The sequence below is a fragment of the Candoia aspera genome, chromosome 3, assembly GCF_035149785.1.
Source record: "Candoia aspera isolate rCanAsp1 chromosome 3, rCanAsp1.hap2, whole genome shotgun sequence".
NCBI classification, from domain to species: domain Eukaryota; kingdom Metazoa; phylum Chordata; class Lepidosauria; order Squamata; family Boidae; genus Candoia; species Candoia aspera.
The window spans coordinates 63,346,463-63,370,826 of NC_086155.1; the positions used below are offsets into that span (position 1 = coordinate 63,346,463).

Genomic DNA, 24,364 nt, shown 5'->3' on the forward strand with positions numbered 1-24,364 from the left:
TCTCAGGTATACCTTAATAGTATGAAAGATCCTTCAAACTTGGTCATGTTTGGAATTGTCTCAAATATGTTCTTTATTCAGCTACAAGAATTTTGTATTTTTCCATAGCCCCTCAGGATCTGAAACAATTCTAACACGTAGCAACACAGGAAGTAGCATGAAGCGCCCAGACACAGCAGAGTCCCTCAACTCTTCAGTGTCTAATGGGACAAATGATGCTGGTAAGAGAATTCACAAATTATTTAGGCTCTTAATAACTTCAGTACCAGTTTCAGCCTGCTGATATATTTTTTAAAATTATTTAATGGGATTTTAATTTCTTCTTGTATTTTTAAAATGTGGCCAAGTAATTACAACGATGCATTTATTTTTACAGATCTTTTTGATCCTCATGATGACAGAGACGATGATGCTGAAGGGGAGTCAGTGGAAGAACACAAAAGTGTTATCATGCACCTTTTATCACAAGTTAGGTTAGGAATGGACCTAACAAAGGTAAGACTCAGTTCTTGGAAAGGTTCAAGCATGAGGTATGTGAATCCCTAGAAGGTGGAATAGAAATTTCCATGCACTCTCTTTTTAAATTTTATACTTTTCAGGTAGAACTGACACCAAATCAAATCAGTTCATATTTCAAATTTTATACTTGTGTTTTATTGGTCTGACACCATAAATAAATGATTTGGTTTGGTTTGAACTGATGCCAGTGCAACACAGGAAGTCTAGAAGGCAGTCCTACATAGTAATGCATCACTTTCATTGAAATCAATCTGATTTTGAAATTTGAACTTACTAGGTTTTCTATGTATACAATTTTGTTTCTCTTTCCTCAGGTGGTTCTTCCAACTTTTATTCTGGAAAGAAGATCACTCTTAGAAATGTATGCAGACTTCTTTGCGCATCCTGATTTATTTGTGAGGTATTAAATTTTTGATCATATACTGGTTTTCTCCCTTGTTACCACATGCAAGTTTGATAATATTTTGCACTGCATACAGACTTATCACATCTATTTCATTGGCTACATTTTTATATATATACATATATACTGTATAAATATATATTACAAAGCAATTTGCCTTTCAGATAGGCATAGAAACATTTTTTTCCCATTTGGATTGATTGATTGCTTGCTTGCTTGATTGATTTATCCCACCTTTATTATTTTTATAAATAACTCAAGGTGGGGAACATACCTAATACTCCTTCCTCCTCCTATTTTCCCCACAACAGCAGCCCTGTGAGGTGAGTTGGGCTGAGAGAGAGGGACTGGCCCAAGGTCACCCAGCCGGCTTTCATGCCTAAGGCGGGACAAGAACTCTCAGTCTCCTGGTTTCTAGCGCAGGACCTTAACCACCACTTAACATCTTGATGAACTGTGTGTATTTAGTTTCAAAGTAATATCAATTTCTTGTGTTTTCTTTAGTATTAGTGACTACAAAGATCCAAAGGATCGTATGATTCAAGTGGTAAAATGGTACCTCTCAGCTTTCCATGCAGGAAGGAAAGGATCTGTTGCAAAAAAACCTTACAATCCCATCTTGGGAGAAATCTTCCGATGCCATTGGGTACTGCCAAGTGCTGAACAAGAAGAAAACATGGTTAGTAAAATGGCTGCACATCACTTTCAGCCAGAAGAAGCCAGAAAATAGAAGCCAATGTATCATATTTGAACAATATATCTGCCCGAAAACAAATCACAAAAGGTAGCTCGAAGCCATGGTGAGAGGAGCCACTTGGCAACAAAATTATACATGGTTATAGAATGTATCTCTGTGAATTGTGTTTTGTAAACACGGTTTCTACACTAAGTACAACTTCTTTTTCCAGCCATCTCTCAGTAGTTCTCTAATTTGAATTATATTTGAAGTAAGAGAAATTCCTGGTATATAAGCCATTCAGTTTTAAATGTGAATTTACTTGTTTAACATGAAACCATTATGTTACTTTATGCCATTTACCTTCTGCTCAAAGTTTTTTCATAGCCATTAGCTGGATTACTGATTATTTATTACATTTACGCTCAGCTTTTACTCCAAGGAGTTTACAGTGGTGTTTGTAGTTGCCCTGCCCTCCCATATTATCATGTTAATAACCCTGTGAAATCCTTTAGGCTGAGACATGGTGATCAGTCCATGGTCTGATAGGTGTCATGTCTAAGTAGGGATATATGCTGAATAAAATAATATAACAGAATTTTGGACTGACTTTTAGAAGTTCTTTTCAATTTCTTACCCAGAACAATTATCTGGCTTTTCCTCATACAGGGTAATGGAGTCTTTCAGTAACTTTCCAACTAGTACTTCATGAAGTAAATTTATAGTTAATTGATAGGTGAAGATCACATTTTCTATGTAATATTTTGTATATATTCACAGTGAAGAATGCCCATTCTGATTGTCAAGATGATGTGGAATGTAGTCTGGATGTGACTTTGTAGATATTTTTTCACTGGGCATAGTATTTTATCAGAATTTCACAAACTTGTCTACATTGTATGCTGATCATCAGACCTGAGAGTTATATAAGCCTCCATCATATTTTTACTAACAGCAAACTCAGCTTTCAAATGTTAAGTCAAGGGAGGGATAATAGAAAACTAGAAGGATGGAGAATTGGAATGGATTTTGTGGTTGGTGTGTGGTTGGTGAACTAAAAACTAACCCTGGACAGGAGCTTTTCATACTGTTAGAAGTTTTATTTTATGATGTCTACATAAGATGAAAGTGGTAGACTTTCTTATTTTTGAAGAATGGTGGTATTAATTTTATTTTAAAAACAAAAGGAATAACAATATTTTGTGACTAGTACTGCTTTTTTAAAAATGTGATTAAATCTATTTTATTAACCTCCTGGAAAGATAATTAGAATGCTGCACAAAATCAATATTTTCCAATAAAGAAAACTCCTTATACATTCAGATGTTGACATCTGAAGGATATTGTAACTTATCAGTGAGTTCTCTTTTTGAATAGCCTATATCAATACTGCTGTATTCCAGTTATTTAATTACCATTTTCCTAATAGATATCCTGTGATCTCACTATTCTAATATTAAGACAGAAGGATAGGAGACAATGAAAGCCTTAAGTCTTAATGACTTACAGTGCTCAAATTCTTCATTTTACAGTGTATTCCTAGATAGGCAAAATACACATCTTCCATATTACAGCACACTGAATAATATAACCAGTTGTTTATATACTTATTTTCAAAAGTAATACTTGTGTGGCATTGCTAGTTTGAAGGAAAGTTATTTTATTTAACCCAAGCCTCCTTTCAGTTCTTTAAGAGCAATGATTAGATATATGGCAGACTTTTTTTAGGAACTCTGTTACTGACATAAATTTATCTTTTCTGCTGTTTAATGAAACTTCAGATAGAGAATATTTGTAAATATCTCATGTGTACGAAAAGAAATGTGTAATGTTTGGAACCCTTCTTTGCAGGAGACAATTGCAGATGGACCGGTTCCATGGGTTTCCCAAAACAGTGTGACATTTGTAGCAGAACAAGTTTCTCATCACCCTCCAAGTAAGTTGTTTTGTTTGTACATTGTTTAAAAAACTATTGTTACTGTTTACATTTTCAAACTTCAGCCACTTTTTTCCTGTAAATTTCTTATTGGGAAAGCAAATATCTGCTTTGTGCTATAATTTCCTGCGTTATAGTTTACCATATTTATTTGTCCTTTTAAGTTTCAGCATTTTATGCAGAATGCTCCAGGAAGAAAATTCAGTTCAATGCCCACATCTGGACCAAGTCAAAGTTCTTGGGAATGTCTATTGGTGTTCATAATATAGGCCAGGGTATGTCTATTATATCTGTATTTTACCTAATCCTGGTTTCCAATTCTATAATTTTAAGGTATTTGTGAACACATATATACAGTAAGCATTTTTTTTTCCTAATAGAGATAGCATCTGAATGCTGGTAACAATACTTTAAAACTGTTTATTCTGAGCCCTTTGGTGTTTCCAGGCTCAGGTGTTTGTTAGAGGAATTTCTGTGACTTATGTAGGTTGTGACTTGTTGCTATTTTCTGTCTTTCTGTGCTAATGCAAGAAAATGTGGGTTGTGTAATCCAACCCAGGGACAGGCAATATCTGTTTTTTCAGTTACAGATAAACTTCATCAGCTCTAGCCAGTCTTGGCACAGTGATGACGTGCAACAGGAGTTGCAGTCCAGTAGCATCTGGAGACTTATATGTTGCTGTCACGTATTAGATTGTTATGGCTGATCCTTATCAAATTTGGACTTGATGAGCAATGAGAGCTACTATCATTGCTTGTCTGGTGTTAATCTGGAGCAAATAGTTCAGTATTCTCTTACAGTGGCCCCTATGATAGGATAAACCAGAATTCAGTGTACCGATGCATATTGCTTTGCTATTTATTTATTTATTTATTTATTCATTCATTCATTCATTCATTCATTCATTCATTCATTCATTCAAATTTCTATCACCGCCCATCTCCCCCAAAAAGGGGGACTCTGGGTGGTTTACAATAAAATTTACAATTTAAAACTATCAAGCACATAAATTACAATACATCAACCAAGATAAAAAATAAATATACATATAACATATAAAATCCAAGCAGTGCAGATTTCATTCAGTAGGGAGGACTCTATGACACCAGCCACCCCCAGGAAGAGCTATTGCCCTTCCCATCCCAGGTGAGGTGGCAGAACCAGGTCTTCAAAGCCTTCTGGAAGGCCGGAAGTGAAAGGGCCTGCCTCATCTCTGGGGCAGAATGTTCCAAAGGGTGGGCGCTACTGCAGAGAAGGCTCACCTCCTGGACCCCGTCAAGTGGAATTCCCTCACCTACAGGGTCTGTAGCATGCCCTCTCTGCATGACCGGGTAGGACGGGTTGATATTATGGGGATGAGATGGGCCCTCAGGTAGCCTGGCCCCATGCCATGTAGGGCTTTAAAGGTCATAACCAACACCTTGAATTGGACCCAGAAACAAACTGGCACCCAATGCAGCTCACGCAGCAGTGGTGTCACATGTGCCAATCTTGGGGCACCCATAACTGCCCGCGCGGCCGCATTCTGGACCAGCTGAAGCTTCCGGATACTTTTCAAAGGTAGCCCCATGTAGAGAGTATTGCAGTAATCAATATGGGAGATGACCAGGGCATGAGGCCCTCTGAAGCCTCTCGATCCAGGAAAGGGCGTAACTGGCGCACAGCCCAAAGTTGCGCAAAAGCCCTCCTGGCCACGACTGCCACCTGCTCTTCAAGCAGGAGTCGTGAGTCCAGGAGGACCCCCAGGTTCTGCACTGAGTCTGAATCAGGCAGTGCAACCCCATCCAGAACTAGAGATGACAGGATACTTAGGAGCTGTCAACCCACAGCCACTCTGTCTTACCAGGGTTCAACTGAAGCCTGTTGTTCCTCATCCAGACCTCCACAGCCCCCAGGCACTGAAAGAGGGCAGTCACTGCATCACTTACCTCACCTGGGATGGAGATGTATAATTGAGTATCGTCAGCATATTGATGATACTTCATCCCATGGTGATGGATGATCTCACCCAGTGGTTTCATCTAGATGTTAAAAAGGAGTGGAGAGAATACTGAACCCTGTGGCACCCCAAAAAGGAGGGGCCGAGGGTTGGATCTCTCATCTCCTATCACCACCGATTGGGACTGGCCATGGAGGAAGGAGGTGAACCAGCGCAAAACCACGCTACCCACCCCCAACTCCCTGAGCCGCCCCAAAAGGATACCATGGTCAATGGTATCAAAAGCCGCTGAGAGGTCAAGAAGAGCCAGGATGGATGCACTGCCCCCATCCCGCTCCCGACAGGGATCATCCGTAAGCGCGGCCAGGGCAGTCTCTGCCCCATATCCAGGGCTGAAACCTGACTGGAAGGGATCAAGATAATCTGTTTCTTCCAGAATCCTCTGGAGTTGTAACGCCACCACTTTCTCAACCACTTCCCCAAGAAGGGGAGGTGGGAGACAGGACGAAAATTGTCCAGCACAGTAGGGTCCAGTGCTGGTTTCTTGAGGGGGGGGTGCACCAGCACCTCTTTGAAGACAGCTGGAACCACCCCCTCGCTCAAGGATGTATTAACCGTCACCTGGACCCAACCACACATCACCTCCCAGGCTGCCTTCACCAGCCATTTAAGTTTAAAGGACTGCATTTTGGAGAAAAATATTATGGTTTGATAAAACACTTCAACCCTTAACCTATGATTTTATTGCTCTTAATATTTAACATTTTTCTATTTTTTCTTCTCTATTTTGCTATTAAAGATCACTTTCAGCTAGGTTTCCAAAGTAGCAATTTGCTCAATCATCACTCTAGTTTAGGGATGGCAACCTTGGCTGCTCTTTTTTTTAAGGGTTATGGGAGGCACGAGACGGTCATTACTGGAAAAGGCAACACTGAAGTTTTTCACTTGGGGGGACAGGGCTTGGATTGTGTGTTAAGTAAAATAGATAAATTTATCCTTTCAGAGCTGAATTTACCCATTCTGCTTTTGGCAATGCTGTGGGGGGAGGATTGAGCTGCAGAAACATAGGCAGCCCAAGTGGCCTGACATGTTATTCTTGTTCACTCGGTTTTAATCCTTGTTGTTTTTCTTTCTCTATATGTAGAAAAAAAAATGGTATGATCCCATACTGTTGTATTTTACAGGGTGTGTATCATGCTTAGATTATGATGAACATTACATTTTGACCTTTCCCAATGGCTATGCAAGGCAAGTAATACTAGTTTTCAGTGATTTTATAAGTGATAAATTGTTTGTTTCCTAGCTATTGAAAAATCTGAATCTGAAAAATCTGAATTGGTTTTCTTGACAGATCTATTCTCACAGTGCCATGGATAGAGCTGGGAGGAGAGTGCAGCATTAGCTGCTCGAAGACAGGCTATAATACTAACATAATATTCCACACAAAACCTTTCTATGGGGGGAAAAAGCACAGAGTTACAGCGGAAATATTGTAAGTATAGATACATGGATTGTAAAAATCAAGCTTATTTCCAAGTTCTGATATAAAAGATATAATAGAACTGCTGGAGACTACTTTTAATATTCCCTAATCTGGTGCCATCAAAATGTGTTAGTATAGCCATATTAGTTGAACATGATAATTGCAGTCAGTCATCTGCAGGGGACCAGTTTAGGGAAAGCAGTTGTCAGGATTTTGACAGATGCTCTCAGCAGGTGGCAGCACCTAACCAACCTTTTCTGGGCTTGGAAGCTAAGTAGGACTGGCCTGGTTAATACTGGAATGAGAAATGTTTAGGGAATACTACTGTAGGCTAGACAGGGACATTGAAAAAAAACCTCCCAGAAGAAGGCAGTGGGAAATCACTTCCAAGCTTTTCCCAAGAAAATTACATGGATGTGTCAACGAAATCACCAGAAGTCAAGCTTGACTTGAAGGAGTTCTGTGTAGCATGCTGAACTAAATTGAACTACACTGACATGAGAGTGGCCCCTGATTGTAATTCTTCCTTCTATTTTTTTAGTTCACCTAATGATAAAAAATCCTTCTGCTCAATTGAAGGAGAATGGAATGGTATCATGTATGCAAAATATGCAACAGGGGTAAAGTATCTTATTTTCTAAGTTTCTGGTTAATTAATAGATTAAAATATTTTATTGCATTTCCTCTTTTGTATTCCATATGAAAAAGTTTGATTCATTCCAAGGATGTCATTTGTTTAATTTACCAATTAATCAAGAATTCAGCTCCAAAAGTTGTATAGGTAGTCCTTGCTTAACTATGGTAATTGAGACCAGAATTTCTGTCAGTAAGCAATGTGGTTATAAAGCGTGACGTCATGTGACTGCATCACTTAATGATGACAATCCCAGCAGTCCCCTTTGCCATTGTTAAGCAAGGACCTCCTCACAACTTTCTGCTTATTTCCAAGAAGCAAAGACAGTGGGGAAACTAGCAGGAAGTTGCAAGTCCCAGGTAGCTCTCAAGCAGGCTGGCAGGTGGTTAAGTGGCTGCTGCAGTGCAAGTACAGTGGCGCTGGGAGGGACTGCTGCCGAGTGAGGGAGGGTGCGCAGGTGGCCACTGCAGGCATGCATGTGTGCTACAGAGTACAAAATCCCCAGGATCTCATACTCCATAGCCAGGCTCCTCGGGAGAAAAAGCAGGAGTGCAAGTGACTTACCGGAGTGTCTTGTGACCTTCCCTGCCGGTTTCTCCACTGACTTCGCTTGTAGGAAGCCAGCAGGGAAGATTACGAATGGCGATCATGTGACTGTGGAATGCAGCAACCGTCATAAGCGCAAGCCAGTTGCTAAGCGCCCGGATCACAATCACAGGACCACCAGGGTACTGTGACGGCCAGAACTTCGAGGACTGATTGTACTACTTGTTCAGCACCTTTGTGACTTTGAAAATAGTCGCTGAATGAGTACTTGTTAACTGAGGACTACCTGTGTAAGGGAATGAAAAAGATTAAGCCATTTTCAGGATACAGCATGCTTGGGGGTGTTGTTGACGTAATAGATGCTGTGCTATGTTTATGAAAAAATTTTTATGAAATTGCATTATTGGAGTGCTGATATTAGACTCCATTGTTTGTCTTTATATAAAGAAGTATAGATATGAGAAGTACTGATAAATATTTTAATGAAAAACAGATTGAAGTTGAATGTAAAAACTAATTTTTTAAGGTTTTCTTTCTTTAGGAGAATGTAGTCTTTATAGATACCAAGAAAATGCCTATCGTTAAGAAGAAAGTAAGAAAGCTAGAAGATCAAGAAGAGTATGAATCTCGCTGGTAAGCATTAATATACTTTTCTTGGTTTGCTATAAGATACATAGAAAATATTCTCAAAATCAAGTAATGATTTATTTGAACTAAATATAAGTAATGTCAATGAACATGGGATAAGATTATTTATTATTACAGTAATTTGTATGCTGCCTGTTTCAATTAAATTATCAGCAGTTCACATACATACAGACACCTTAAAATCAAAACAAGTACAAAAACATTTAAACATTTCCTTCAGTTGTAACGGTACAATCCCCCCATCCTCAAGAGACTTCAACTTCCCTAGATGGGGAGAGTGCACTGATAAATCTACATGTAGAACACATTGCAGTAATCCAGCCTAGTAGCTGATGCCAGGGCCTCCTATACTAGATAGGGCCACAACTAGTACACCAGCTGCTGCAGAGTGAAGGACACTAGCCATGGTCTCTGCCTGCCTATTGAGCAATTGCCATCAATCCAGCATGACATTTCAGTCATGGTTCTGCTCATTCAGGGGAGACCTGCAACACAATAACCAGAACCAAGAGAGAGTCATATGGCTTCTGGACAAATAGCATCTCTATCTTGCTAGGTTTAATTCCTCTATCTTTCTTCGCATGTAGTCCCTTAACAGCCTTCACACAATTCCACAGCATCTTTGGTCCAGCAGAGCAACATGAGTATCAGCAGCATATTAATGATACCTCACCCTGTACTGGCTGATGACCTCATCCTATAGTTTTATGCAGGGATGTAACTTTGGGAGACAGGAGGAAGAGCCTCAGTCAGGGAAATGGTCAGACAGATATCTCAGCCCACAGAAGGAATGGGGTAGAGAAAGCATCTCAGAAGGGACCCTCCGGAGTTCTGGAAAGGAGAGAGAGGAGAGGAGAGGAAGAAGTGCTTTCAGACTTGCAAGGTTCTGTTACTGTAACCTTACAATAAAGGTAGTGTTAGTACTCATGGTTTTGGTTTTCTGTCTGGACTGCCTCAAAGGGTTGACAGATTTACTACTATTGAAGGAACAGAACTACTGAAGCACAGTGCCCCTACTCCAACCCTTGCAAATAACGAAGGATACCACAGCTAACAGAATTGAAAACTTGAGATGTCTAATAGGACCAAAAGAGCACTGTCCCTCTATCCAGATTCTGGCAAAGATGATCTGCTGGGGGAATGAGTGCTATCTCTGTCCAGTGCAAAGACCTGAATTCTGACTGGAAGGGATCCAGATAATCTGTTTCATCTAGGAATTCTGCAGTTGGAGCCCCACCAGCTTCATGGCGACTTTCCCTGAAAAGGAAAGGTTGGAAACTGGGCAAAAATTATGCAAAATAGATCTTTGAGATCTGCACTACTGCCTCATTTAAGGTGGCCAGCATCACCTCCACTCTGAATAAGGCATTATTATCTTCCTTATCTAGCCACTCACCCCTCTCCTCACATCTTGGGCATGGAACTAGCACACAGGTAGCAGAGCTCGTACAGATCATCCTATTTCATTTTCCCAGAACTGATAAGCCAAGAAAAATTGCAGGTTACCCCACAAGATAATATCCCACTTACCTTCTCAGGTTATACAGAATCAGGACCTGAGTGAATTTGAGCAATTTTTATCAGCAAAACATCTCACAGTGGCCTCAGGGAGATCTTCCTGAATCTTGCATTCCCAAAAGGAGCAAATCCACCTAAATATGGCTGCCGAGGTACACGCCACTAATGCAGTGAGGGTGGGAGAGTAAGAATTCTTTGCCACCCTATTGTTACTATATAGGCTCCAACATGAACCCTTATCCTGTTCAGTCAGGTTCATTTCTGGTCCTCCTCTCTTGATATTCCAGGTTCTTTTCTCCCACTTCATCTTCTGGAACTCCTCAGTAAACTAGGGAGTGCCTCAGATTAGTGAGCAGGGAGAGGCCACCCAGGAGCAATCTCATCACGCTCTCTAGTCGCCTCTGCATTTCAGAGTTCAAGCAGATTTTTTGTGGAACTGCTTGCCAAATTGTTAGGACATTCACCAAGTACTTTCAGAAATCCATCAGGCTCCATAATGCAACTCCAAACCATTCTGATTGGACCCATGGATGTCCATGGTAGTGGTAAACCTCATTCAGATCAGGAGTGATCTGACCACAGCAGTGGACCAACTGTAACATTTTCTAGTTTCAAATCACAAATCGGCCAGATTTGACACCACATGTAGGACGGGATCACTAAAGCTTGGGAACAAACTTGATTGCTTTAATCATCTTTCCAGACTTCTTTCCAAATTATTAAATTGTGGGGGGGTTTTGCAACTTGATTGGAGCAGACTTGAATATTTTTGTATCATTTTTTTAAGCCTATGGAAAGATGTAACCTATAATTTAAAGATCAGAGACATTGATGCAGCTACTGAAGCTAAGCATAGGCTCGAGGAAAGACAAAGAGCTGAAGCCAAAGCCAGGAAAGAGAAAGAGATTCCATGGGAAACAAGGGTAAGTTCAATTCAGATGTCATTTCATGTGTAAATCTTTTTGCTCCTATGAAATTGTTAATGAGTCCTCTTCTCTTACAGCTGTTCCATGAAGATGGAGAATACTGGGTTTATGATGAGCCACTACTCAAGCGACTTGCTGCCAGTAAATATTAAGCAGGCCAGGCCTGTGAAGTTCAAGCCTTGGCTTAGTGGCACTAATTGTAATACTCAAGGACTCTTCTTTTGGAGAGCCTGTCTCCTCCAGTTACAGTTCCTATCTCAGGGATACTGGACTTGCTCATGTGGTGAACAATTAAAACAGGAAGAGCCCTGACTGTGTAGCAGTAATTTATATTGGCCTTTCCTGTCTGACCCCCCATGCTTCTAGAATAAAATCAAGGCTCAAGCTAGGCATACATACTAAGCACTGCTGTAAAAGGTGCAAAGAGGTATATGCCTCTTACATAGGATTCTGGCATTTACATAATACATTCACATGGCTTCACTTAATTAGAACTTGTTAATTTCTGTGTAAATATAAGGACTTCTTTTGCCAGTTTAGAAAACTCAAGGTAGAGTTTAACAAATAATAATTTTTTAAAAATCTGGCATTTGTTTCCCCAAAAAGACTTTGAATTTTTAGAAACAGAAATGTAATTATAGATTACCGTTCAGTTCTTGCAGATGCATCTATAATGCTTCATAAAATAGATTTTCAAATGTATGCATTGTTTTATTTTCGAGCAAATCATTTACAGGTAGTCCTCAACTTACAACCAAAATAGAGACCAGAAAATTCATCATTAAGCAGTGTGGTTGTTTAAATGAGGCATCATGTGACCACACCCAATTTTATGACCTTTTTGCCACAGTCATTAAGCAAGATGTCATGTGACCATGACTTGCGACCTTCCCTACTGGCTTCCCTATTGACTTTGCTTGTCGGAAGCTGACTGGGAAGATTGCAAATTGCAATCACATGACAGAAGGACACTGAAACTCTCATAAATGCATGAAGGTTGCCAAGTGCCCGAATCAAGATCATGTGACTACTGGGATGCTGCAAGGGTCATAAGTATGAGGACCATTTGCAAGTCACTTTTTTCAGCACCATCATAACCTCAAACAGTTGTTAAACAAATGATTGTAAGTCAAGGGCTACCTGTATAGTCTAAAATGCTTTGCTATAAAGATGTTCAGGACAGGTTGATCCTGTTCAGTAGATTAATTTGGAAAATTTAGTTGCCTGTATCATATACTGATTTATATCCTGAATGATGTAGAATGGAGACTGAGTGACCAATTGCTCCTGAGTACATCTGTTCTACCTTAAGGACTTGTGTCCAGACACAAAAAGTGATCACACGGAGGTCAGTGCTTTTTTTTTTCAGATGCTGGTGGTAGCTTTAAACTCGATGGGCTGACTTTACTGGTCTGTTTTCTTTTCCTCAGTTCCCTGATAACCAAGTTTAACCAAAACTTTAAAAATCAACAAAAATGGTGATCCTACAATTAAAATGGACAATCTATTTTAGGAGCAGTTGCGATTAAATAGTGAAAGCCTCTTTCATGTGTTTTCTAGAAAATTCAGGTAAACAACAATTGCTGTTGTTTTTTGCACTCTGTATTAAGGCTGCCTTAGTCTTTGCGTTGTTTTGATTGGAACAGGCATAGGTGATCAGTTCTGTGACTTGCCTTAAAAAACCCAGGAAATTCCAGATTGTAATTTGGCCTTCTAGATGTTACTGAACTCCGCTTTCAAGCTTCCTACCTACCCAAGCCTTAATCACTACTGCCGGTGATAAGGTATCTGGAGTTGCATTACCTAAACAACTGGAGAACCACATGTTGCTTTACCTCTGCTGCAGATTAAGAGCCTGTGCCATAAGCCTGTCAAGGGGGAAGTTGAGTTTGTATAACTGGGAAAGTTATATGCTAATATGCTTTTAATTTATGTGTAACATCACAGAACATTTAATACTGTTCTATCACCATTGTATAATTTTGATGTGTAGAATTGATAAATGTGTCCTGATTTTTCTCCCTCTTCCCCCCTCACTCCAAAAGCAAAGGGAGTGCAGTACAGGAGCAACAGCTTGTATTTGCCTTGTTTCCACTCTTAAGTTCTTGAAACTGTTACATGAATACTAGTAGTACAACTTACATGCCATATTCCATGCAACCAGTGTAGATAAATGATTTCTGCCTTAAAATATGCATTTAGAGACTGCATTTGAAGTGCAACGGAGTATTCAACTATTTTCCAGTTTTGCTTTTGTAGGGTTACAAAAACCCTGATCCTGAGTTTTTCTTCTTCAAGGGGCAAACTCTCCTTAAAAAGAATTGATTTAAAGTAGTCTTCAAATCTTTTTACCTTAACAATCTCACAAAAAACGAGAACTTAGGATTTCAGTAATTTATTGCACACGTCATTTTAAGAGCACTCATCCTGAACTACCTGATGGAAATGATTCCTATGAGCATCCTTAATATTTTTCTCTTGAAGCCAGAAATATTCTCTCTCTAAATTGCTGCAATACAGGCACATTCAGTTTTAAGTAATGTAATAGCATTTTCTGGATAGCAGGTAATACTTTACTTCTGAGATAGTCCTTAGTCTTTTTTCCCCACACCTGTTATGGCTAGCGAAGAAGCATTCCAGCCAAAAAAGACCCAGAATAATAGATTGCTAATGGGGGAGCCAGTTACTTCTATGAACACTTCCTATCTTTCTATACTTCCATTGCAATGTGTATTTTCACAAAAAATCCTTGCTCTTATGTATGCTTTGCCCGTTAAAAGACATGGTTGAAGTATGTACATTAGATTGTAGGGGGCAGTCAACTATTTTCCATAAAGCCTGGTAAATTGGAGTCTTAGAAGGAAAGCATACCTCCACAGTATTTAATTTGTACTACACATTATGGCAGCCTGAGATGAGTTATTTTAATATCTTATGGTATGGGAGAACATTGAGAGCTGATGTATACACTTTGATGTCCTTAATGCAAGTGATGTTGGTCAAAGAAGAAGGGTCCAAGAACATTAGTTGAGGTATTTCATTGCATGAAGGGCTGTGAACATTTGAAAGAGATGGAATTTCCACATCACCTTCATGTACACCAAATCCAGCCACCTGTAATTTCAAAATGCAAAACAGGAGATAAATTCTACAATAAAAGCAATAGTTCCCATTACTGCAGTAAGGGCTAAAACATTGCTTTTTGCCTGAGTAAACAACACATTAATGCTTAATTTTCAGGGGGGTACAGTTTTATTTTGTGTAATATTAACTAGAGCTAAATGAAAAATAGTTTTTCAGAAGAATCGATTTGCTAGCCCCATGTTCAAAGCCAAGCTGTGCTGCACAAATCAATGTATTTTATAACCAGACTAAGTACAATAGTACAGTATTATTGTATAATATTATTACAATACATTATTACAATAATATATTGATAATATTGTAATAAAATTATTACAACACATTATTGTGTTGTATAATAATAATATAGGTAAGGTTTCCCTTGACGTAAAGTCCAGTCGAATCCGACTCTAGGGGGCGGTGCTCATCTCCGTTTCTAAGCCATGGAGCCGGCGTTGTCATAGACACTTCCGGGTCATGTGGCCAGCATGACGACTCAGAACGCCGTTACCTTCCCGCCGAAGCGGTACCTATTGATCTACTCACATTTGCATGTTTTCGAACTGCTAGGTGAGCAGGAGCTGGGACGAGCAACGGGAGCTCACCCCGCCGCGCGATTTCGAACCGCCGACCTTCCGATCGGCAGCTCAGCGGTTTAACCCGCAGCGCCACCGCGTCCCTCATAATAATAATATACTAAGTACAATAGTATATTATCTCATCTATCTATCTAAAACTCAAGGTGATGAACATATCTAATACTCCTGCCTCCTATCTTCCCCACAACAACATCCCTGTCAGGTGGGTTAGGCTGAAAGAGTGACTGGCCCAAAGTCACCCAGCCGGCTTTCATGCCTAAGGGAGCACTAGAACTCAGTCTCCAGGTTTCTAGGCCAGCACCTTAATCACTATACCAAACTGGCTCTATATCCTAAAAATACAGAGGAATAAATGGACAATTTTGTAGCACAGGATTTTTCCATTATACCGATCATCTTATTTCAAGTTTTTGTTTTTTGTTTTCTCTCTCAAATCAAAAACAGTCTTGATCTTGGCTAGTATACATGGGCATTCTCCAAGACAAACAACTGCCATATCTAAGACTTCAGCCTTGGCATTTACCCAATTCAGTATAAGCTATTTACACATTTATCATAAATACTCACATGTATGCTAAGCACTTTCCTTTCTTTGTGTCTGTGTGCTTGAAACCAATCAACTAATTCTGATTGTGAAAGGGATTTTAGAGCATCAATCTAAAACAGAAAAAAAAGCTTAAAATAAAAATTAATTTTAGCATATATTTAAATAACGTAGAAATTGGCCTATACTTAAGCCATGTCCCTTTATCTATACATACAAGAGAACCTCTACAATTCTCAATTCTGACTTAATTTAACTAGAACTAAATATGGAAGGGAAAGATTATACAAAGAGGGTATTTAAATCTGACCCACGTAGGAATATTTACCTCCCGGACTAGTCTGTCAAATAGATACTGTTGAGTCACTACTTCTGTCCAGTTCCTATCCACTTCTTCACCAAGATGAGAATCTTCACATTCTTTTAATTTAATGAGCGCTGTGACCTAGTGCAGAAAATAGGGCATCACATTTTTAAAAACAGTACTAAGGCATCCCTATTACAGTCTAGTATTTTGAAAGGTAGTGTTCTAATGCACTGAGCTTTTATAAACTATGTGGGCTCCAATGAGGCCAATTTATATTGTCTTTATGTAAAAACAGATCTTCCATTTCCTACTACTTCCCTATGGATATGATAATCCTTACATATAAACAGGTATCGAAAAGTTGGGAAACTGATTTCTGGTACAGTCTTAATAGTCTAGTACCTGTTGTAGTTACAGTTTACCTGGCTCCAGATTCTGCTTTTAGATGTATAAATAGTTAATAGCCCTTTTGAATTAATCAGACAAAGGTGCTCCTGCATACTTAAATGCTGCATAATGATTTTTTTTTTTTACTCCTTGAGCCCTGTAGGATTGTGATAGCCTAAGTCCAGGACTGCCCTTTTATACTATTCTAGACTTCATAAACGTTGATTTGCAGAAGCATTAGTAAAACTAGTTTACCTGACTCTGGAAAACCAAAACTGCTGATCAAGCATTTATTGGAAAAGATTTCTAGAAAAGCAGTAAGAGGAGGTAATAACCATTACCTGAGTCTTGAAGGATTCTTCGGTCATATGTTTGAGTTTTTCCTCAAAACATGAAAGAAATTCTTCTATCTTCCCATCCACTAGTTCAGAACTGAGAAACAAATCACAAATACATATTCTGTCTAATATGATGCATTTAGCTGAATTCCAAGTTATCCCCTTGAATTTTCCATTGCTAAGTATTGAAAAACACACAGAAGGTGAAACTGACTACAGCTGCATGAAGGGCAAATCAAATGAAAAGCCACTGCCTGAAATGGGAAAAATAGGGTATTTTGTACCCCTCATAACATATTCTGCTGATGTCTTCTGCTAACATCTTACTGCAGTATTTCAAAGCAGATTTTTATTTGACGTTAAGTCATTGGCTTTGCTTGCATGACACTTTACTGTAATTTACTCAACCTAAACATCTGGCTCCAAAAATCAGGTTAAATTGTGTTGGCTATTTTGTGGTTCAGGATGTCATATGCACTGTGACTAACTTTGCTTTTTCAAGGCTTAAATTTGTTTAGCATCCTCATTTATGGGAAGTGGGGGGGGATCATAAAAGAGAAGAGTTTGACGTAGTTGTAGAAGGTCTCTGCTGAGAAAGACCTTCTCTAACCACAAAGTACCATTTGGCAGAACTACCACATTCAACAAGAAAAAAGCAAAAGCAATTGCAGAAGAAGGCAACTAAAATGATTAGGAGGCTTGAATACTTTCCATCCAAGAAAATGCTAGAATGTTTGTGACTAACTTGAAAAAAAGGAGACTGAGGGGGCATGACTGAAATGTATAAAATTATGCATGGAATGGAGAAAGTGGAAAGGGAGAAACTTTTCTCTGTCTCTTAATACTCTAGAACCAGGATTCATCTAATGAAACAAAAAAGAGATTTGGAACTGAGTACCTCCCGCCCCCAACACATAATTAAGCTATGGAATTCATTACAAGGAGATAATATCCATGAATTAGATGACTTTAAAAGAGGACTGGATAAATTCACAGAGGACAGCTCTATCAATGGCTATTAGTCTTGGGACTTGGTGTTATCTCTGTTTTGAGAGCAGCATGCCTCCAAATCGAGTTACAGGGTAACAATGGTGGTCAATGGCTATATTTGCATTACCTGCTTGCTAGTACTCCAGGGTTATCTAGCTTAGTACTGCGAGAAATAAAATGCTGGACTAAAATGGACCTTGACCTATTCCTAAATTCTTGTGTCATGGTTAAAAGCCACTGCGAAATACAAAATATGAATGGAGTAATGGAGTAAGGAACTCTTTGCCATTCCTGATAAATTAATATACTGTACAGGGGCACCGCTGATTCTGCCAACATTACACTTTACTGTATTAAGAAATGGACACATCCAGGAAATAGTTAAGGAAAGCTTCCTATTCTGGGGGTATTTCTCATAAAACATCAAGCCTGAAAAACCACTGAGTTTACAGGGCTGAGGGAAAAACAAGTGAATTTTATCAAATACGCTACTCACTTGTATTTGGTTGCCTGTGTTGCTACAGTAACAGAGAAGCCAAGGATCCCAGATGTATTCCTGCAAGTTGCGTAGACGTGATATCTAAAAATGAATTGAAAAAAAGAGAGAAATTCTATAAATTTGTTCATTACATTGCAAAAAAAACAAAAAACTGCCTACTGAGCAACTTCCATGTAGATAGTGGTATAATATATGCTAAGAATAGCTCTTGGCACTCCACCTGAACAATGACAGCTGAAATTAATTTTGCGTCAGAACTGCAAGCTATTTTAACAATTAGTGGAATTTTTTTTTTTTTTTTTGAGGGAGCAATTTTTGCTAAAGAACAAAACCCCAGATATTTTTACAATTTTCCTAGATTGATTAAAGCTCAAGTATTTCCCAAAGATTTTGTTTTCAGTTAAAAGATTATAGTGAGCAGACTAACGCTAAAAAATGAGGCATTATTTTTTTCCTCATGCAACCCTTGATGCTTGAGTGGAACCTTCTGGAATAGAAGACACCTGGTACAGGATGATCTCAGCAAAAGACAAAGACCATCCTCTTGCATAAATGGAAATGGTTTAATTCATTCTACATTAATACTGTACACATATTTTCTCTCTTCCAATATGGCAGAGAGTAGAACCTTACCCTAAGGTTTGCTTGGTTCGGAGAAAGTCAAAACAAGGCTCTTCCATATACATCTGAAATTCAATAGTATTTCAATTCAATATACCTGGTATATCTAAGACATTTTTCAACAAGGAAGCAATTTAAAACTTGCTTTAATTAACCTGTCACTTTAACAGATTTGCTAAGATTAAATCATATCTGGTATAAATAAAGGCTAAATCTAAATAGAATATTGTGAACAGAGAAGTCTATGCATGTCCCAGATAGAATACAGAAAACAGGTTATAGAATACTCTTAAGAATTATAGTGATTCCTTTCCCCTGTAAAAGTTGACTTGTCTTCATCCTACAAATTGTATTGTCGCAAAAAAAAAAAAAAATGGTGTAGATTGTTGTGTTTTGGTTTCTGAGTTGTCTTTCCACTCTGAGTATCTTAACTATACATTAACTTTACTATGATAGTTTCAGAATCTTTCAGTTACGGTGGGACTATGCATATAGTGGATCAGTCACAAAATTTTGCTTTGCTGTACGGAGCAATTACATACATGCTCTTCACTTATATTGTGTATATTGTCAAAACACAGTATATTATACTGTGCAGTAAACAGATTATGTGGAAGATGGAGGTTTCAAAAACATAGAAAAGGTGATTTCTGTACCTCATATAGTATTTGTACTAATCATCCTTTCACCACCCATCTTCCCAGAAATTTTTCATCACTAGCCTTATTAGAGTTTCAACACAAGCTCCTAACTATATAGTCTTCTATGGTGTACATTGTACATCAGATACCCACATAAGCTGACCCTCAAGATTTATATTGTTTGCCACATGTAATTTATGTAGTTCTGTTTTTAGGCAGTAATCCAAGCTTACCACAAGCAATTCCATTAAAGAATATTCTCTTAAGTTCCTGGCTCCCGACTAAAAAAGAAAAAAGGCAGTAATGAAGTCCATAATTTTTCAATTTTGTTCTGCAATTGCAATTACCTTTCAAAAGGGGTTGAATGGTCAAGTATTCAATAAATCCTTAATAAAATGCTACCCTGACCTTCCAGCCATTATTGGAACCTAATTAAAGAGTATGTACTGTGGAAGAAGTAGAGTAGGAGGTGTTAGGCACCACAATGCAACCCAGCAGGAAAGAGGGTTAGGAGGCAACTGGAAAGCTTTTAGTTGCATTGTAAACTGAGCACTGCTTGAAACGTTCCAAAACCAGCAATATTGGAAATGTGTGTTAAAGGTTTAGCGTGTGTTTAATACAATCAAAACCACAACTTCCCTAAATTTCCTAGCAATTATGAGATAATAGTAACATTTGTACCATGCCAACTTTCAGATGCCTCACTCTGTGATTATTTCTTCCAACTGTAAGTTTTTTAAATGGCTATTGAATTACTAATGTCTTTCTTTGTGAGAAATACATACCTTTTGTATGAAAAAAAGATGTATATGTGTGTGTGCATGTGGGATCCTCAAGCCACGGAACAAAAGGTGGAAGTGCTTCCTGCTCAGTATATCACATCAGATGATTATGGGAAGGGGAATCTCATTTCATTGGGGGGGGGGAAGCTTCACAGAAAAATGTCAGCCTAGTTTTCTCCACGGCAGAACTACTTTTATCATTGGAAATGATTGTTTAAAAAAATCAAATTTAAATATGTCCAGGATAGGTTATGTCAGTTACAAGCAAGACAGGAAGACCTGGTTTATTGCTCTAAGCCAATATTGGCTGAATAAATTATAATCTGGGTTTCATTTAAAATGTTAAGTCAAAATTAAACAAATGACATGGTATAGTGCACAGAGGAAGCCAGCCAAAATGTAGGGAAAATGGGGGAGGAGGAAGATAAACTAAATGCAGCAAGAGAGAAAAACAACACAAATCCAGCATCTTCTACAAAAATTACAACATTCATCTGAAAAAAAATACCCATCTATTCACAGATAGCCATATATCTAATAGCCCCTGTATGTGACGAAGGTAATAGTCCAAGTTATGCATGAAACACACTGAACAACAAATACATCACAAAACAGTTAATACATCCACTCCTTAGATCACAGCACCTGATAATAGACGGTCACTTCAGAATTGGCATCCCCTTTATTAAGCGTTTTCACTTTGCACAATAGATGGGCACATGGTAAATCCATCACTCGGAACTGAACTGGACATAGATGTACTAGAGGCAGGAACTGCAATTTCCTAAAAAGAGTTGAAAAATTGAAGTGTCAACTGCCACTTGCTCTTTCATTTTGTCTGTTTATTAACTCTGCCACTTTAACAGGATTAATAACACATTGCCCAGTACTTAGCAATAAAAGCTCCTGTGAAGGAGGGAAATATATAGGTCACCTTCTTCAAAATGCTGCAAGATAAGCACAGTTTTAGAACAAGCCTTCCACTTCTTTTAAAGACAACACATCTCTCTGTTGGAGAAAAATGTCGAACTATAATTATTGTTAAAGACTTGTACAGCCCACAAACACCCGAAGTTGGGTAAGGCTGTTTTGTAGATGATGCCTGTTAAAACATAGTGCATCATCTCACAAATAATATAATTATGGCTTCAGAAATACTGTTTATACCTATGTGCAAATTAGAATTCATAGGTTACTGATCAATTGACTATAATTCAGATGATTCATTAATTCAAATTAATTTAAATTAGCCCCAGTTTCTAACAATCATTATACTCAAACATTGGCAGCTGTTCATAACCTTATGGTTTTCAATGTAAAGTGTAAATATACTTACTCAACAACATAATCCAAAAATTCTTTTGATTCCTAAAATAAAAGATGTTAACATTGTGACTAGAAATAAAACAACGGTAACAGTGGGCATTACTATATTAATTGCATTTAGCATGGAGATAAAAATTACCTTTCTCTGCAGAAAAGAAGAAAGATCCTTCTCCCACCCTGTATATTCACAGCTACAATTATAATTCTCTTTGGACCACATACCAAATGATCATTCCCTTCAATATTACAATGGCAATTTTAATCTAACACAATCAAAACCAAGTGACAATGTAACTTGACAGCTCCAAGAGCAACTGTTTGTCACAGGCCAGACAACAAATATTTTACGAGTGACCAAAGTCACATTCTATCTGTGGTTGGAAAAAAACCTACACAGATGCCTTTGGAATATGCCACAGCTGTTACACAGTCTAGAAACAGCTGATATTAGCATTCAGACTGCACGTGTTACGCTCCACTATTTTTCATTACTTGCACAGAAAAAGGGCTCTTGTTTGTCAGCTGCACATTCACTCACCATATTCTGATTAATATTTACTTATTTGATTTATGTTGACCATAGTCTGTTAATGGGCTCTGTTTGGCAAGATTTGGCACCAAAGCAGCAAACAACAGATAAAACTGGCATGAAAGAAAGTCTATGATACGGTGTCATCCTCAAAGGTTAAGCAAGGAAAATCACATCTGTTATCAAGTGACAGGGTAGTTTACAGATGCAAATTAAGCTGTTGAAATTGTACTCACGCTGCTTGTAAAGTTTCCCTGGACAAGGCCCTCTGCAAAGAGCTGAGATTTGAAAGCCTTCACAAACAATTGCAGAGAAACTACTGAGAGTCCCTTCATAAGCGTCTCATATTTGTCTGTCATAGACCACCTACAATGTTCCAGGATTAAGAGACGTATATCTCTGTGGCAAAGGAGAAATACCGATCAATGCAAGTTCACTGAATGTATGTTGGCTTTAAAGCATCACCTATAAGCTACATCTGGGTCCAAAAATAAGTGCAATTGCATTTATTCAAACTTGGTTTTTTGCCTTTCCTTTCTATTATTAAGAGAGAGCATTATTCCGAGTACAAAACTCCATAATCAGGGGACAATATTCATACGTTTTTGTGTAATTCACATAATTTTTACATACAAAAACATTCTGTACATTACATATATCTGGATTTAACATGCATTTGTCTTTAATGGACACGTCCCCCCACACAGCTGAGTAAACATTATGTGGATCTTTAAATAATTTGGAGATAGGAATGATTAAGGGAAGAAAATCATTCCCCACCCTATATGCATGAAGGGACGGAGATCAAATCTGTTTCTATGAATGAAGGATAAGGAGAAATGAAAGAAAACTTCAGAGCAGTCTGTTCACAAAAGACAGAAGAGCTACACACACACCCACAAACAAAACCCAGCCTTGTTTCTTGAGTTGCAATTCTTTAGTCTTAGGTACAATTTTTATGTAGTTAAACATGTAATAAAACTTCCACAAATTTAAGGAACCCAGTGCACTTTTTCATACGGTATTTTCTAGAGCAACACAGTGGTTGCTCAAGGCGAATTGAGCGCTCAGATCCTTATTGCAGTAATCAACATGGAGACCACCTCCCAATTATTCTCACAAGTATAATGAGTCTCAATCCTCTGGTCCTTAAACATGCACTCTTTCATCCCTTCCTTGTTCTTATCACCAATTGTTACCAAAAGTACCAAGTATATCACTGGAATGGATGTCGCCAACAATTTTGGCCCTCTTTGGGTTTCTAAGGGGGCGGAATCAGGGATAGGTTTTCAGTGGTAAATGTCATTTTTGCTGCCAAATTTCAGCAGTGTTTGTTGTGCTAAGCCAGAAGCCACAAATTAGAAATTGCAATGACTAGACTCTTTCAAAGATGGACTAGGCAATTAACCAAAATCAAAGAAACCACCTTCCTGCATAGTGCAATGACTGACGTCAGCTTGGCTCATATGCTCCAGACACTTACTTGGCCAGTGTCTCTGGCTTGATAAGGATGTTGAAGTAAGTCTTCTTCAACTGCTCAGTTATCATCTCAAAAACTTCTGGAGTAAAACTGAAATCAGCTAAGTGGTCAATGATGAGTTGAAACAGCAACTACAACAGAAAGATAAACCAGTTCACCATGACGCTTCCTAAACAGGGCTTTTTCAAAAAGAACTCAAGGCCAAAATGGTATCAACACTTACAGGTAGCTTATGATTGAAGCCTTTCACACGAATGATCAATCCATGCTCTCCTGCTACCAGCTTATATTCCAACTGAGCAACATCAGCTTCATATGCAGGTTCAGCAAGGTTGTGTGCAAGGATGTTCACAAAAGTATCGAAGAGCACCACGCTGATCACATTAAGTTGAGACAGTGGGTGACAAAGGTAAGAATTTGAGAATGTTTCCTTGTGAAACTTTTTGGAATTACACAACACATTCCAAAACAACGAAGATATTACAAAAATCAACATATTTACAGAAGCAGAAGTATAGAATATATCAACAACTGTTTTATGCAATGCAGTTGTTGAAGTCAACATCTGAAATGTTACTATGCTAATGTTAGACTCCCATCAAGATTATGGTTGGAACTGGATCATCTGAAGTTTAAAAAGCACTTGTTTTTTATGAGTCACTTGAAGTTGCTTTAAAACTACTAAATTAATTCTGTTACTTTGAATATAGAGAGGTTAATATTATTTTATGTCATGGACCTTTTAATTAAGAGGCTCCTAATTTAATAAATTATAACTAATTGTAATATTGCATCAATTGTAGTTTTACTGTATACACTTAGTTATAAAGAAGCAAAATAAGAGCATGACTGCTTCTACTATCACCTACCAGTACTCCCTATCCCCCTTGAAGTTACTAATAAAAGAACACTCAGATACGCACACACTCCAAATCCATTACTTAAACCAGGGGTTCAGAGTCTTAGCAT

The 24,364-nt window shown here is 38.3% G+C and overlaps 2 protein-coding genes across 4 annotated transcripts in view; one reads left to right on the forward strand and one right to left on the reverse strand.

Annotated features, from left to right (window-relative positions):
* The window catches only part of OSBPL9 (oxysterol binding protein like 9), a 75,076-nt gene extending 63,535 nt beyond the window's left edge, over nt 1-11,541 (forward strand). For all 3 annotated transcript variants that reach the window (XM_063297929.1, XM_063297930.1, XM_063297931.1), the window contains 12 exons: nt 109-221; nt 377-495; nt 834-919; nt 1,427-1,601; nt 3,450-3,534; nt 3,699-3,809; nt 6,659-6,722; nt 6,826-6,966; nt 7,499-7,577; nt 8,679-8,770; nt 11,091-11,226; nt 11,307-11,541. In XM_063297929.1, the coding sequence (XP_063153999.1) occupies nt 109-221; nt 377-495; nt 834-919; nt 1,427-1,601; nt 3,450-3,534; nt 3,699-3,809; nt 6,659-6,722; nt 6,826-6,966; nt 7,499-7,577; nt 8,679-8,770; nt 11,091-11,226; nt 11,307-11,381 (1,276 nt within the window). In that variant the 3' untranslated portion in view covers nt 11,382-11,541. The remainder of the gene's footprint in view (nt 1-108; nt 222-376; nt 496-833; nt 920-1,426; nt 1,602-3,449; nt 3,535-3,698; nt 3,810-6,658; nt 6,723-6,825; nt 6,967-7,498; nt 7,578-8,678; nt 8,771-11,090; nt 11,227-11,306) is intronic.
* A 2,067-nt stretch (nt 11,542-13,608) lies between these two features.
* The window catches only part of NRDC (nardilysin convertase), a 30,579-nt gene continuing 19,823 nt past the window's right edge, over nt 13,609-24,364 (reverse strand). Inside the window, exons 20-31 of the mRNA XM_063297926.1 lie at nt 23,619-23,769; nt 23,399-23,526; nt 22,152-22,314; nt 21,397-21,428; nt 20,706-20,844; nt 19,512-19,559; nt 18,650-18,702; nt 18,014-18,097; nt 16,531-16,621; nt 15,824-15,940; nt 15,519-15,608; nt 13,609-14,343 (exon numbers count right to left, since the gene is read on the reverse strand). Of these exons, the coding sequence (XP_063153996.1) occupies nt 14,149-14,343; nt 15,519-15,608; nt 15,824-15,940; nt 16,531-16,621; nt 18,014-18,097; nt 18,650-18,702; nt 19,512-19,559; nt 20,706-20,844; nt 21,397-21,428; nt 22,152-22,314; nt 23,399-23,526; nt 23,619-23,769 (1,291 nt within the window). The 3' untranslated portion in view covers nt 13,609-14,148. The remainder of the gene's footprint in view (nt 14,344-15,518; nt 15,609-15,823; nt 15,941-16,530; nt 16,622-18,013; nt 18,098-18,649; nt 18,703-19,511; nt 19,560-20,705; nt 20,845-21,396; nt 21,429-22,151; nt 22,315-23,398; nt 23,527-23,618; nt 23,770-24,364) is intronic.